Source organism: Triplophysa rosa, unplaced genomic scaffold (genome assembly GCF_024868665.1).
Source record: "Triplophysa rosa unplaced genomic scaffold, Trosa_1v2 scaffold424, whole genome shotgun sequence".
Lineage (NCBI taxonomy): Eukaryota > Metazoa > Chordata > Actinopteri > Cypriniformes > Nemacheilidae > Triplophysa > Triplophysa rosa.
Window position 1 is genome coordinate 45,987 of NW_026634430.1, and position 15,026 is coordinate 61,012.

The window sequence follows — 15,026 nt, forward strand, 5'->3', positions numbered from 1 at the left end:
ATATATATATTCAGTATACACTGCCTGTCCAAAAAAGTCACACACTAATATTTCGTTGGACCGCCTTTAGCTTTGATTACGGCACACATTTGCTGTGGCATCGTTTTGATGAGCCTCTGCAATGTCCAGAATGTCCTTTTTTTCCCCCCGTCCAGAGTTGCATTAATTTTTCACCAAGATCTTGTATTGACGATGGGAGAGTCGGACCGCTGTGTCCTGGCACTGTCATCTTGGAATATGCCCATGCCATCAGGGAAGAAAGAACCCGTTGTTGGAATAACCTGGTCATTCAGTATATTCAGGTAGTCAGCTGACCTCATTCTTTGGGCACATAATGTTGCTAAACCTAGACCTCCAATCCAATGGGAGGCTCTTACCTATTTGCTTAGTTAAATCCAGGTGGTGACTTTTTTTGGACGGGCAGTGTATATAAGTGTTTGCAAAACATCAGGGCAGTGATTTACAAGAAACTGCATGTCCATGCATACTTACAGTAGTCCGTTTTTTGGTTGAAAATGGTCTTGTGTACATCTGCCATTTCATTCTCATGTGACCCGTAGGCTATGTATGGGTGCTGTTAAACAAGCACAATATAACTACATTTCTTGGTACTTAAACTTAAAATGAGTCACCCCTGTTACAGTTTTGCATGTTTTTTTCAACATGTTTAATAATTTTCGCCTACTACCGTTATGGAAGTAGGTGATTTTGGACACAGGGTATGTTTATGAGGTTTATTTCAAAGGAAACATCCAGGTCTTAAAGCATTTCAGTTTTTTGTATGAATTGTTACACGAAGCAAATGCAGGAACTCCTGTTACATTGGTCTTAGGAAAATATGACAATGAAGATTCAGGCAAGAAGGGTGGGTTTCCCTGCAATTTAGTTATTTGTTGTCAGGAAGTTTGACTGTTTTGCTCATGATAATTGTGTATGACTAGCACCTGATCTGCTTGTGTCTGAAATAAATTATCAATACAAAAATAATGGTAATTGTTTACAGTGTGACTTTAATGTGACATCCATATTTTACACAGGGTCTAAGAAAAGTAAATATTCTGAATATTCAAATATTTGGTTTATGAAATAAATATTAATAAGCAAACAAAGAGACTTTGGACTACGATAATGTATAGTCTAAAAAATGGTGCTAAAAGGGGCTTTCTGCAGGTACAATTTCATAATTCCGGGGGAATTTGCTGGAAGTACCTGATTTTTTTGTGTTCGCACCACAGGAACCGGACGGAATTTCAGTTCCGAAAACCTTTTTGGAGGAACACTGTAGCTCCTTCTCCAAGGCAGGGTCTAAACCAGCAAGACAGGAACGATCCGTGATGTAAGCAAATGCTGATTGGCCAAAGTTCTGCAGTTTGGTGGATTGTCATTGTTCGAAACGCTTAAATGATGTTGCTGTCGACCAACTTACGTCACTAAATAGTTCCTTTTGCCGGTGCGAATGCGATTGGGTAAATAGCCTGAGGGAAAACTTAGTTCTTGAACGACAGCCCTCTTTACTCGTTCCGGAACTTTGTTCCTGAACTTATCTGGTCGCAAAGCGCCTATATAGCACTACATGACATTGTCTATTGATGGTGTAGCTTTGGAGTTTCAAAGCAAACTAAAAAAATCTTGGAGTCATCTTTGATGCCTCGCTAACATTTGAGCCTTTTATCAGAACTCGGTTAAGACATCCTTTTTCCACTTAAGAAATAATTGTTTCGTTTTATCACGTATTGATTATTGTAATGCAATTCTTGCTGGAGTACCTAAAACCTCAATTAGCAAACTACAATATGTACAAAACTCTGCGGCTAGAATTCTGTCTGGGGCCAAGTCCGGTGAAGATATTTCCCCTGTTTTAGAGTTTTTACACTGGCTCCCTGTCAAATACCGTATTGATTTTAAAATCCTTATGTTAACCTTTAAGGCATTGCATGACCTGGCTCCCCAATACCTGTCTGATCTACAAAACCGATTCCAAAAAAGTTGGGACACTGTACAAATTGTGAATAAAAAAGGAATGCAATAATTTACGAATCTCATAAACTTATATTTTATTCACAATAGAATATAGATAACATATCAAATGTTGAAAGTGAGACATTTTGAAATGTCATGCCAAATATTGGCTCATTTTGGATTTCATGAGAGCTACACATTCCAAAAAAGTTGGGACAGGTAGCAATAAGAGGCCGGAAAAGTTAAATGTACATATAAGGAACAGCTGGAGGACCAATTTGCAACTTATTAGGTCAATTGGCAACATGATTGGGTATAAAAAGAGCCTCTCAGAGTGGCAGTGTCTCTCAGAAGTCAAGATGGGCAGAGGATCACCAATTCCCCCAATGCTGCGGCGAAAAATAGTGGAGCAATATCAGAAAGGAGTTTCTCAGAGAAAAATTGCAAAGAGTTTGAAGTTATCATCATCTACAGTGCATAATATCATCCAAAGATTCAGAGAATCTGGAACAATCTCTGTGCGTAAGGGTCAAGGCCGGAAAACCATACTGGATGCCCGTGATCTTCGGGCCCTTAGACGGCACTGCATCACATACAGGAATGCTACTGTAATGGAAATCACAACATGGGCTCAGGAATACTTCCAGAAAACATTGTCGGTGAACACAATCCACCGTGCCATTCGCCGTTGCCGGCTAAAACTCTATAGGTCAAAAAAGAAGCCATATCTAAACATGATCCAGAAGCGCAGGCGTTTTCTCTGGGCCAAGGCTCATTTAAAATGGACTGTGGCAAAGTGGAAAACTGTTCTGTGGTCAGACGAATCAAAATTTGAAGTTCTTTTTGGAAAACTGGGACGCCATGTCATCCGGACTAAAGAGGACAAGGACAACCCAAGTTGTTATCAGCGCTCAGTTCAGAAGCCTGCATCTCTGATGGTATGGGGTTGCATGAGTGCGTGTGGCATGGGCAGCTTACACATCTGGAAAGGCACCATCAATGCTGAAAGGTATATCCAAGTTCTAGAACAACATATGCTCCCATCCAGACGTCGTCTCTTTCAGGGAAGACCTTGCATTTTCCAACATGACAATGCCAGACCACATACTGCATCAATTACAACATCATGGCTGCGTAGAAGAAGGATCCGGGTACTGAAATGGCCAGCCTGCAGTCCAGATCTTTCACCCATAGAAAACATTTGGCGCATCATAAAGAGGAAGATGCGACAAAGAAGACCTAAGACAGTCGAGCAACTAGAAGCCTGTATTAGACAAGAATGGGACAACATTCCTATTCCTAAACTTGAGCAACTTGTCTCCTCAGTCCCCAGACGTTTGCAGACTGTTATAAAAAGAAGAGGGGATGCCACACAGTGGTAAACATGGCCTTGTCCCAACTTTTTTGAGATGTGTTGATGCCATGAAATTTAAAATCAACTTATTTTTCCCTTAAAATGATACATTCTCTCAGTTTAAACATTTGATATGTCATCTATGTTGTATTCTGAATAAAATATTGAAATTTGAAACTTCCACATCATTGCATTCTGTTTTTATTCACAATTTGTACAGTGTCCCAACTTTTTTGGAATCGGGTTTGTATTAATTCCTTACAAACCATGTCTAAATCTACGCTCTTCTCAGTGTGGTCTTTTAGATGTTCCCAAGACACAGCTCCGCTCCATGGATGATAGAGCATTTTCTGCTTATGCTCCTAAGATCTGGAACTCTCTCTTGATATCATCAGGGAGGCAAACTCACCAGCAACGTTCAAATCTCTTCTTAAAACATCATATTTCAGGACTGCTTTTACTTGACTGGATCTTTTGTTTTGTTTTATGCAGTGTTTTATTGTGCTGTTTTATTAACAGTGTTGGGTGTAACTAGTTACCAAGTAATTAGTTACTGTAATTTAATTACTTTCCCCTTGAAAAAGTAAAGTAAGGGATTACTCTTATTTTTTCTGTAATTTAATTACAGTTGCTTCTGATGTAATTAAACTAAATACTTTGTGTAATATGTGTGTTTGAAGAGGAATTGACATCAAAATTCAAAGTCTAACTTTAAAATCCTTGCTTTAATGTATAATTCTCACATTTGTAATTAATAATAATACTTTATGTAGTTTTATATCATTTATTTGAATTAATTAAAAGAGCCTTTCATGTCTGTCCTTAAATCACTTAACTAATCAAGGTTGATATAGGATATAGAAAGTAATTAGTAATTAGTAATTAAACACTTTTTGAAGAGAGTAACTTGTACAGTAATCTAATTACATTATCGAATATGTAATCAGTAACTAGTAATTAATTACTTTTTCAGAGTAACTTACCCAACACTGTTTATTAATGTGTGATATATTGCTTTATTTTTTGTTTTATTAATGTGTGATATATTGCTTTAATTTTTGTTTTATTAATGTGTGAGGTAATGTTATGAATTTTGTGCAGCGCTTTGAGAAAGAAACTTTTAATATAATATAAAATAAAATGTATTATTATTATTAAAGTGGTTCTTGGCTTGTAATCATAGTGCTACGTCGAACCATATCTTGGTGCTTCAGTGGTTCTGCTATCCGCATAAAGAGCCTGCCATGGCCCTGTATGGTCTTCAGCGGTTCTATGTAGCACCTCAGTCATCCCAAAGAACCACCGAAGAACCAATGAAACACCAATACTATTTCAGGATGTTCTCCTTTCACAGTGTTGTTGGACTGGTTGTAGTTGTTGTAGCAGATTCTGAACATTGGCACTTTTTGATGTGAACTATACAGCAAAACAATACCAAACCCCATAGAGAACACAATGGGTTGTAATACTATTTGTCTGGTATTCTACCAGTCCTGACATGTCTGCTGCAGATTTTATCTACATGCAAACGCAGGAATTTACTATGCAAGCTTTTAAACTGCAAACTTCACCATGTTTATTGTAATTGTTGTGGTTTGCAATGTTTTTGAATGAAGAAATATCTATTTTGTAGTGAAGGTTGGTGTTTCTTTTATTTTATAGCACTATTATTATTATTATATCTCTTTTTATTCATACGATTGATGGCCACTTTATTGGGTACAGCAACTGTTCAATGATTCCTTCATTTCATACATCTAATAAGCCAATCACAGAGCAGCAAATCAGTGCATTCAGGCATGCAGACATAGTCAAAAAGTCAAAACTGGTTAGATAGATGACTTTGAACATGGCATGGTTGTTGGTCCCAAAATATTTAGGAAACTGCTGATCTGAGGATTTTCATACAGAATCATCATTGGGTTTATAGAGAATGATCAGAAAAAAATCCAGTAAGCAGCAGTTCTCAGAAAGAAAATGTCTTGTTGATGTCAAAGAAGAATGGCAAGACTGGCTCAAGCTGAAAGAAGGCAAGAGTAAATTATGTAGCCATGTTTTCAGAATGCACAATACATTGAACCTTGAAGCAGATGTGCTATGGCAGCAGAAGAAAACACTACAGAGTGTCTGTCTTTTAATGGCTATTCCAGCAGGATGAAGTGTTATAACACATGGCTAAGTGTGGTTTCTCCAATGTTTACTGCGCTCAGATGGCCTTTACAGTAACCAGGGGCCCGTTCTTCGTACATTGCTTACTACATCCAAGATCAAATGAAATATCTGAGATGACCTAATCCCGCTAATCATGATCTGGATAATTCAGTTCTTCGAACGCACCTCTTGTGTACGATTAGTATATCTGGATTTAATTGGAAAGGCAGCATATATCGATAGAACTAGTGATCAGCAGCGCTGCTATTGGCTGGTTGGTACGTCAAAAGACGCAGTTACGTCCATAGTTTTTTTTTACCGCTGCTTAAAGATTATGACAAATTTTAAAACCTTATTAAAATGTCAGGAACACTTCAAACGATGCACAGACAGATTACTTTAAGAGATATGTATTAAATTTTGAAGCAGTTGTAAACTAAAGTTTTATCTTTTTTAATGGTTAATTGCAATGAGATGGTGTTTTCCCCACAAAATAAAGTGTTTTATACCCATTAGTGTTCACTGCATGGGATACTGAGGAAAGTGTCTGGAGGACTGTCCGTTTCAATAACATTTCTTAAATTGGATTAACTCTGTAGCAGTTGCAGGAGTTCACATTATCTGAAAGGCTTTTACATCTGCTGAGTCTGCATAGAAAAGTGGTATAGATAGTGGAAAATATGGTTTTGTTGTGCTATTTTATTGCTTTTAATGTATTGTGAATTATTTATTTCACTCCACAAAAGGCACAAGGCACATCCATGTATAAACTTTTTAAAGTCTTTAACGGTTGGATATACAGTATGTGTCACGCATGGGACAGAACCCAGGCGCAGGCAACAAGGGGTTAACGAAAAAATCTTTTATTTAACAAAAGAACAAAACAAAACCCACAGTGGGGCAAAACAGGGATACTTAATAATAAAACAAACCACAGAAAGGGAAAGTCCAAACAGGAACAGTCTTTGACAGGAGACACGAAAGGGATGTAAACATGGCATATAAACAAACACAATGAACCGACAGGGTGTGAGGGAAACAGGGACACTAAACAGCGAAACGTTAACGAGGGGAGATTGCACAGGGACGGAGACGGGCAGGTGACAAGACTCAACACTAATGGGAAAACAAGCGGGAAGATGACGGGACAGGTGACCGGGATAAACACTAATGGGGTAGAGCTGTAATCGGGCCTTAAAAGTTAGGCCCGACAGTGCCCGAGCCCGACAGAATTCGGCATTTTGATTGTACATTTTGTACATTCTGTAGTACATTTTGATTGACAGCTTTTTAAAAGCCCGAACCCGTTTACAGCCCGACATTAGGCTATTCAAATGTGCGCACGCACACAGCTTTTGTCAAGAATGAGTCATTTATACATGTTTTAACATAATTTATTAATGACTAACGTAGGCTATAGGCCACTTTGAAATTGGAACAAAGAAATAAATAAGCCCTCTGTAACATCGTAACATCTCACATATCCCACTGGCTCATTATTCTCATTATGCACATGGTCAAAACGTTTCCACACCTCAGACTTTGCTTTAATTGCTGGTGCAACCAAAACATAATCGCCAGAGGCAAGCCTCCGTTTCACATCCTCAGCATCCATTTTCGCATCTTTCTCGTGCTAATCGGAACGCATCACATGACCGCTCATTTACCGCGCAAGCCCGAGCCCGGCCCGAGCCCATCAGGTCACATCGGGTTCGGGCAAAGATCTTCAGCTCTATGGGGAGCTGACGGAGATACAAGGGGGCGGAGCTAAGGGACGAGACACCGGAGAGAATGCATATTATGTCATGACAGACAATAATATGCTTCTCTCCACACAAAACATGTGGGTCTGTCATTCTGCCTCAAGACTCGAAAAGCATGACAAGAGAGGGCAGAACCATTAAAATATGCAAATTCAAAAGCCAAAACTTCAAAACATTGACCTTGACAATATAAAGAAAACAAACCTTAAACTGGAGATTTAATTTTATAAAGATTGGAGATTAAGTAACTATTTGTATTTCCTTATGCAATTGCTCTGTAAAAGTTTGGGGTCGATCTGACGTTGTGTCGAACCAACAGAATGGGGTTTGATCTTGAGAACCTATCATCTCTGATTGTACTTTTAAAAGGCCAATGACCTTGGCGAATGGCATGGCATGCCAGTCTCCGCCCCGTACATACGGGTATAAAAGGAAGATGGCTTGCCCATTCCTGTCACAAGGGTTCGGTGAGAAACAAACAGAGGACCCAAGTGCAGATAGCAGGGAAGGGGTTAACAAGACATTTATTAAAAAATACAAAAGAAAGACCCACGTGGGGGTAACATAACTGTGATAAGGGAGGCGTGACAAGAGCCGTGGGAGGAGGAAGCGAGGCCGGTGATGTGATTGATAATGAGCGTCAGCTGGGCGCCACACCGGCGTCGTATCTCCCACAGAGGAGATCGGAAGCATAAAAGGCCGAGCGACAGGAGTAGACGGCGAGAGAGGACCGGGCCCGGACATTAGTTAAGTTTTGTTTACGTTCATGTGGCCGGCAGTCGTCCGTGAGGGGCTGCCGGCCTGTTTTTACTGCTGTTTATTGTTTATTTATTTTTGATTAAAATGTTTGAATGTTCGCCGGTTCCTGCCTCCTTCCTTCCGTTTTAGTGAGCTTTATTACAATAACAAAACAGGGGAGTACGAAAACACAACACGACTGGACTAAAACTGACTACACCTCCTCAAGACTAAATTTAACACTTGACATAATTTACAAATACTAAACTGGACTAGACTGACAAAGCACAGGAACTCACCAAACAGTCACACATAAACGACAATGATTCAGCACAAGACAGAGGACACAGGGGCATTAAATAAGGGGACAAATCAAGAGGGAACAGGTGTGGGGCATGAAATCATTACAAGCAATAATGAGGCAACGAAAGGGCGGGAACAGAGACAGGACCGGAGAGAGAGTGTATGGAAGACCAACAGGGCCAAAACTCTCCCTCCACATGAAACATGGGGTTCTGTCATGATCTTTTTCTTATTGGTTCTGCCAGGCCCACTTGACCAACAGAAACATGACAAAAAGCGGCAGAATCATGACATATTCCATTCACCTTTTGTTCTTTGGAACCAGCTAAGCTTAAAATGCTGATCGCATTTTCTCCTGATTATCCTGATTATTATCGTCCTGGTGTGTGCGATTTCCCCTGGGCGTTTTGGTAGCGAGCCAAATGTGTCTATTAGAGCAAATTTCTTAAAAGAGCTAAAATTCTCACAGCGTGCACTTGTCGCCAGGCATGTCTCACTGAGGTGGAAGGCTGCGCCACATCCTGGACCTGCGCACTCTGACCAAGGCCCCTTACAGGCTCCCGTTCCGAATGTTGATGCAGAAACGCATCCTGACGTCTGTCCGACATCAGGATTGGTTCGTGGCTATCGATCTGAAAGACGCGTACTTTCATGTCTTGATTCTCCGACAGCACAGACCGTTTCTTCGGTTTGCCTTTCGAGGGTCGAGCATACCAGTACAAGGTCCTGCCTTTCGTATTTCGTAGGCGTATTCCCATCACATCTCACTGCAATCGCACCCTAGCCCCTTGGACAGACATGTCCTTTCTCCGGGCTGGAGTCCCGATCGGGCAGGTCTCGAGGACAGACGCCTCCCTGCTCGGCTGGGGCACTGTGTGCAAAGGGCATGCAGTGTCGAGGCGCTGGACGGGACCCCACCTGCAGTGGCATATCAATTGCCTGGAGTTGCTGGCTGCTTGACTTGCTTTGAAGAGGTTCCTTTCTCTCATTCAGGGCAAGCGCGCAACTCGCCCGACGCCTCCTCCTCTGGAGTCAGCAGCTGGTGGAATCCCTGTGGGCCACTTATATCCCGGGCGACCTCAACCAGACAACCATCGTGCTCTCTCGGCAGGTCACGCTGACCCCGGCCTGGCTACGTGCCCAAAGTTCCCACCACTCCCTTCAGGGACCTGGTGGTGAACTTGCAGGCGCTCCCCCCTAGGGAGGAAGACCCAACCACTTCAGTGTTGTGTCCAGTACGTGCCCTGCGACTCTACTTGGATGGCACGCAGAGCTTCAGAAGCTCTGAGCAGCTCTTTGTCTGTTTTGGAGGACAGCAGAAGTGGAGAGCTGTCTTCAAACAGAGATTGGCGCACTGGATCGTGGACACCATCACCTTGGCGTACCGATCCCAAGATCTCCCGTGGCAGTGAGAGCTCACTCCACCCAGGGTGTAGCCTCCTCGTGGGCACTGGCTCAGGGTGACTCTTTAGCATACATCTGCAGAGCTGCGGGATGGGCTACGCCCAATACATTCACAAGGTTCTACAACCTTTGTGTAGAGCCGGTGTCTGCCCGTGTTTTGCACACCAGGTAAGACCGACGGCCGGCTGGGCGTATGCCTGCGAAGCGCCTTCTCCCTTTCATGAGGTGAGTCAGTGGGCTGTTCCAGCTTCCCTACTTCCTCCACTGGGTGAAGTATAAGCATTCCATCACTAAGCACTTTTGAGCTTACGAGCCGGGCTGAGAAGCTCGAATTCCAGGCCCAGTATAGGTGAGTTTCCCTCACGAGGTGAACCCCTATACCTGAGCTAGTTCTCCACACGTAGTGTCTCCCCCTTCTTGGGTAGTCCCGTATGACTTTTCCTCACTCTTGGTTCCCCTGTCGGTGAACCTGTGACCTCCCCTCGGTGGACTCCACCGCTTTTGTGCACCCCTGGTTTGGGCCCTGCACTACTACTCCCATGAGATCTCCCCACTGGTGAGACCATGTAGGTATTCCACGTATTATCTCCCAACGGCAGATGTGGTCTCCGTAGTGGTCCCCCCTCAGGCGAGGGGGGTAGCGCTTCCCAGTGTTCCTTACGGTGCCAGGCGGCTATCTCGCCCCTAGAGTAGCAAAGGCCACCGCCTGTACGGCCGTTAGTAAGAGCCTCTCATCATGATTCACGCAATTGATGCCTTACTACACCACATTGAAGGTTACGATTCACGGTTACGCTCACTTATGACTCGCCCAGGCCAGTCAGTGTCGCTCCGCTGGAAGTCGTGACGTGGAGCAGCGCAGTTTCGTATAGTATTGTATAATTTTAAAACTTCAGTACTAATTTCTCGCTAGAAATCCAAACGAACGTTATTAAAGGTGAAAAATAAACTTTAATTCATATAAAAATATGTTCAAAGCAGCGCTTCGGCTGGCAAACGCTGGCAGCTTCAAAAAAGAAGTCAAGTGTGAACACGGCCTAAGGTCTTCAATGGTAATAAAGAAATATTTACTTAGTAGAAACTAATATTCATTTATTAATTTTAAATTCAAAACTAAGCATGTTATTAAAATAAGAAAAGGCCATGCATTATGTGGTATATACAGTATGTGCAGTATAAGTGGTGCAGATAGCTGAACGAGCTAATAAAAAGCCATACCAGTAAAAATGCTAATGTAAAAACATTCAAAGCAAAGTAAATTACTGAAGACTGACTTAAGTTTATTGAATAAAATATTAAGTATTAAAACAACAAAAACAATATAAATATTTGTCATTCATATATATATTTACTGTGATGCACATTGTGCATAATTGTGATGCACAATTTGTTTCAAAACAAGGTGACAAAACCTGCATATCACCTTCAGAAGAACTTAATGACAGGAACCGTATGTCATTAAATATGGACACATTGTAGTGTGAATTGTTGAAAACAATAACTAAATGTTGTAATTGTGTTATTTGAATTTGCCCCAATTCACTAAGCTCATATATACATTACATTATACAGTATATATTATTATGAATGTATATGAAATTATTCTAAACACTATTTATTAAATTATTCAGCTGCTAGTCAGCTGCTTGTTCATAAGTACAGATAAAAGGGATAAAAAAATTAAATATAAATGAATCAATGTTTTCTGTTGTGGTGTTTATATATTCTTGAATCACTTAACTAATCAAGGTTGATATAGGATATAGAAAGTAATTAGTAATTAGTAGAAATTAAATACTTTTCGGAGAGAGTAATTTGTACAGTAATTTAATTACACTATTGAATATGTAATTAGTAACTAGTAGTTAATTACTTTTTCAGAGTAACTTGCCCAACACTGCTCTTCATATAATAATAATAATTCATTACATTTATATAGCGCTTTTCTAGACACTCAAAGCGCTTTTACATGGAAGGGGGATCTCCTCAACCACCACCAATGTGCAGCATCCACCTGGATGATGCGACGGCAGCCATATTGCGCTAGAACGCCCAACACACACCAGTTTATTGGTGGAGAAGAGACAGAATTACGAAGCAAATTAGTTCACATGGCAGAGGTGTAAAGAGTACCTGAAAACCATACTTAAGTAAAAGTACAGATACCTTGCAGTGAAAATTACTCCATTACAAGTTACAAGTCACCAATTCCAAAATGACTTCAGTAAAAGTCTTAGAGTATCTGATTTTAACAGCACTTGAGTATTTTACTCATACTGAATGTAGGCTCAAAGCAGCACTAGTCCTCAACACTTAAGAGACACGTCAGTGAAAAACAAGAAACAGTCGATTCGTGAGGAGAGCAATCGCATTTATTTTCTTAAATCATAATAAGACTGAACACCTCAAAATTGCAACAAATCATGGTCGACACCATAACCTACATCTATTACAAACACCCAAGTCTCATTTAAGATCAAGTGCTCATAAGTAACCCAACATTCTTCAAAAAGGTCTCTTCAATATAACGGATAAATAAAATAATGTTAGGTAAAATTAAAAAGTCAAAGCCAGCGATTGTCAACTACCTGATAATGCACTCATATTCACATAAAGAAGTAAGGGCAAAATGCACAAGCCAATGCCCTTTAAATGGCAATATTAATTCTTCTGTAGCAAAAATAAACTGCTGCAAAAAAAGATAGGTGCCATGCAAAATGTAATGTGTAATTGCATTAGTCATTACAAATGTAGTGGAGTAAAGAGTACATATACTTGTTCAAAAATGTAGTCAAGTAGAGAGTATAAGTTGCTAATATCTTTAATACTCAGTACAACTACAAAGTAGCCAAAAAGATACTTAAGTACAGTAACTAAATACATTTACTCCAATACTTTACACCACTGTCATATGGGGATGATTAGGAGGCCATGATGTATACAGGCGAATGGGCGAATTTGGCCAGGATGCCGGGATTACACCCCTACTCTTTTTCGAAGGACATCCTGGGATTTTTAATGACCACAGACAGTCAGGACCTCGGTTTAACGTCTCATCCGAAGGACGGTGCTTTTTGACGGTATAGTGTCCCCGTCACTATACAGGGGCATTAGGACCCACACAGACCACAGGGTGAGCACCCCCTGCTGGTCTCACTAACACCTCTTCCAGCAGCAACCTAGCTTTCCCAGCAGGTCTCCAAACAGGTAATGACCAGGCTCAGCCCTGCTTAGCTCCATATATGCTCTTTGGCCCCTACACTTGCTGAATTTTAGCACGCTGTAATTACCCATGTTGCATTAGGCCTACAACCAAACCACATGCTCATATATACTGCCATAAACACAATTTGATATTGCTTTTATCTAAATCACATGTACTCACAGGTTGTTGTATACTTTGATAGGTACTGACAGAACATTTCCGTGACACTTTAGTCATAAAAGTGGGGACCAATGTTGATATTTGACAATATGCAGTTTTTCTAAACAATAAATGATCTCATGTGCATGCATGTGTTAGATCTGATGAAATACGATGGAAATGAATGAATAGCTAAAGAAATTTTAAATGCTAAATTAATAAACGAAAGCCTTAAAGGTGGGGTGGTTGATTTCGAAAGGTGCTAACTTTAGCCTGCTAGCACTGATATTATAATCCCACCCTCTATGCGATTCTTTGTCCAAAGCCACGCCTCCTCCAAACACATGAATGTATTTCATAAATCCACGTAACAAATTACAAACTAAATCCATTGAATTCTTCTCGAAGCATGTACTTACCTGTCCAAAAGAAAGAGAGCAACCATGGTACCGTCTTTCAGACCCTTTGCCTGCCATAGTTGTCTCCATCGTGTAAAAACTGAACCTGTGTTAATTCGAGTTTTTCCTCTTTCTTGATCCAGACATTTTTTCGTCACTGCTTTTTCAAAAACTGACTTTCGTTTTGTAGATTTACTTGTTGTCGGTTCCGCAGTAAAGTTTGATTGTTGCTGATTGTCCGCCATTCTCCCTGCCTTGACAAAGCGGACGTGAGCGCGCTGATGACGCATGATGTCTGCGTGAACAGGGTGCGCAGTGGGATGCAAAATACGTTGGCAGAAAATGTACACATGACCAGTCACAGCGTTCTGCCAGAACGTTTTGATTGGGCAAACATTTTTTGGTTCTACGCCTTTCACAGATGAAAAATAATTATACAAATATTATTTGACCACTATACTTCTTGATCAGTATGTAAAGAGATTTCCTACCAACATGACAAAAAAATGTGCCTAAACAGGATCACCCACCCTGCCTTTAAGAAAGCAAATAAAAAATAACGCTAACCAACTCAAAACTATCTATAGATGTTGACTACGGTGTGTATACTGTGTTAGATGTCCTCTGTTTGATGCGTGTTAACTTGTCTTTGTGAGATCTGCAGAGTTCATTTTAAATGCTTTTTATATTATAGTGTTTTTGATCGAAGTAACAACATGAGGATTATCCAGCTTCAACTCTGTAAGTTTATTACACATATTGTGGCTATGTATTTTACATTTATGCATTTGGCAGACACTTTTTATACAAAGTGACTTATATTGCATTGTATTATTAATTTGTTTCTCACTATGTGCAATCCCCTGGGATCGAACCCATGACCTTGGCATTGCTAGTTCCATGCGCTAACCACTGAGCCACAGGTAGTATTAAAAGTGTGTACTTTTACTCTTACTTGAGCAAATTTCTAATAGAAAATCTGTACTTTTACTTCATTACATAACTTACATTTCGTGACGTTCCTTCGTTCCTTCATGTCAGGAAAATTGGCAGAAGAACCCAAGCGCAGGCAACGGCAGTGAAGGGGTTAACCAATGACTTTATTAAATGATAGACAAAACAGAAACAAAACACCCACGATGGGGAAAATAGAACTAAGAGTATATATATATATACATAAAAGAGTAAACACAACAACTTCCCTCAAGGGGGCAAAAACGAGAACTAAATAATAAACAAACTAACAGGCAAAACAGCAGAAACAACACGAGAAACTCAGAACAGCAAGAACAGGAACGTCGACCATAAACATACACACAGAACGCAATGACAGAGCACAGGACAATGAAACATGAGGATATTTAAAGGGAAGACAAACGAGGGATAACGACACGGGGCAGGTGTGGGTAATCAAACACTTAGGGAAGGATAACGAGGAAACGAGATGGCGGGAACAGAGACGAGACACTGGAAAAACACATGAGAGGTAAAAACATAAACATCTCATGGCCTTCCCACATAAAACCCAAGGACTCTGCCCCGATCCCACCACACGACTAGAATTTCATAAACAAGACGGTGGGACCGTGACA

General features: G+C 40.7%; 1 protein-coding gene across 1 annotated transcript in view; it reads left to right on the plus strand.

Annotated features, from left to right (window-relative positions):
• Positions 1–4,010, plus strand: part of LOC130550767 (V-set domain-containing T-cell activation inhibitor 1-like) — a 7,596-nt gene extending 3,586 nt beyond the window's left edge. The window contains exons 5-6 of the mRNA XM_057328271.1: positions 1,236–1,336; positions 3,606–4,010. Coding sequence (XP_057184254.1) covers positions 1,236–1,336; positions 3,606–3,618 — 114 coding nt within the window. The 3' untranslated portion in view covers positions 3,619–4,010. The remainder of the gene's footprint in view (positions 1–1,235; positions 1,337–3,605) is intronic.
• The last annotated feature ends 11,016 nt before the right edge of the window (positions 4,011–15,026 follow it).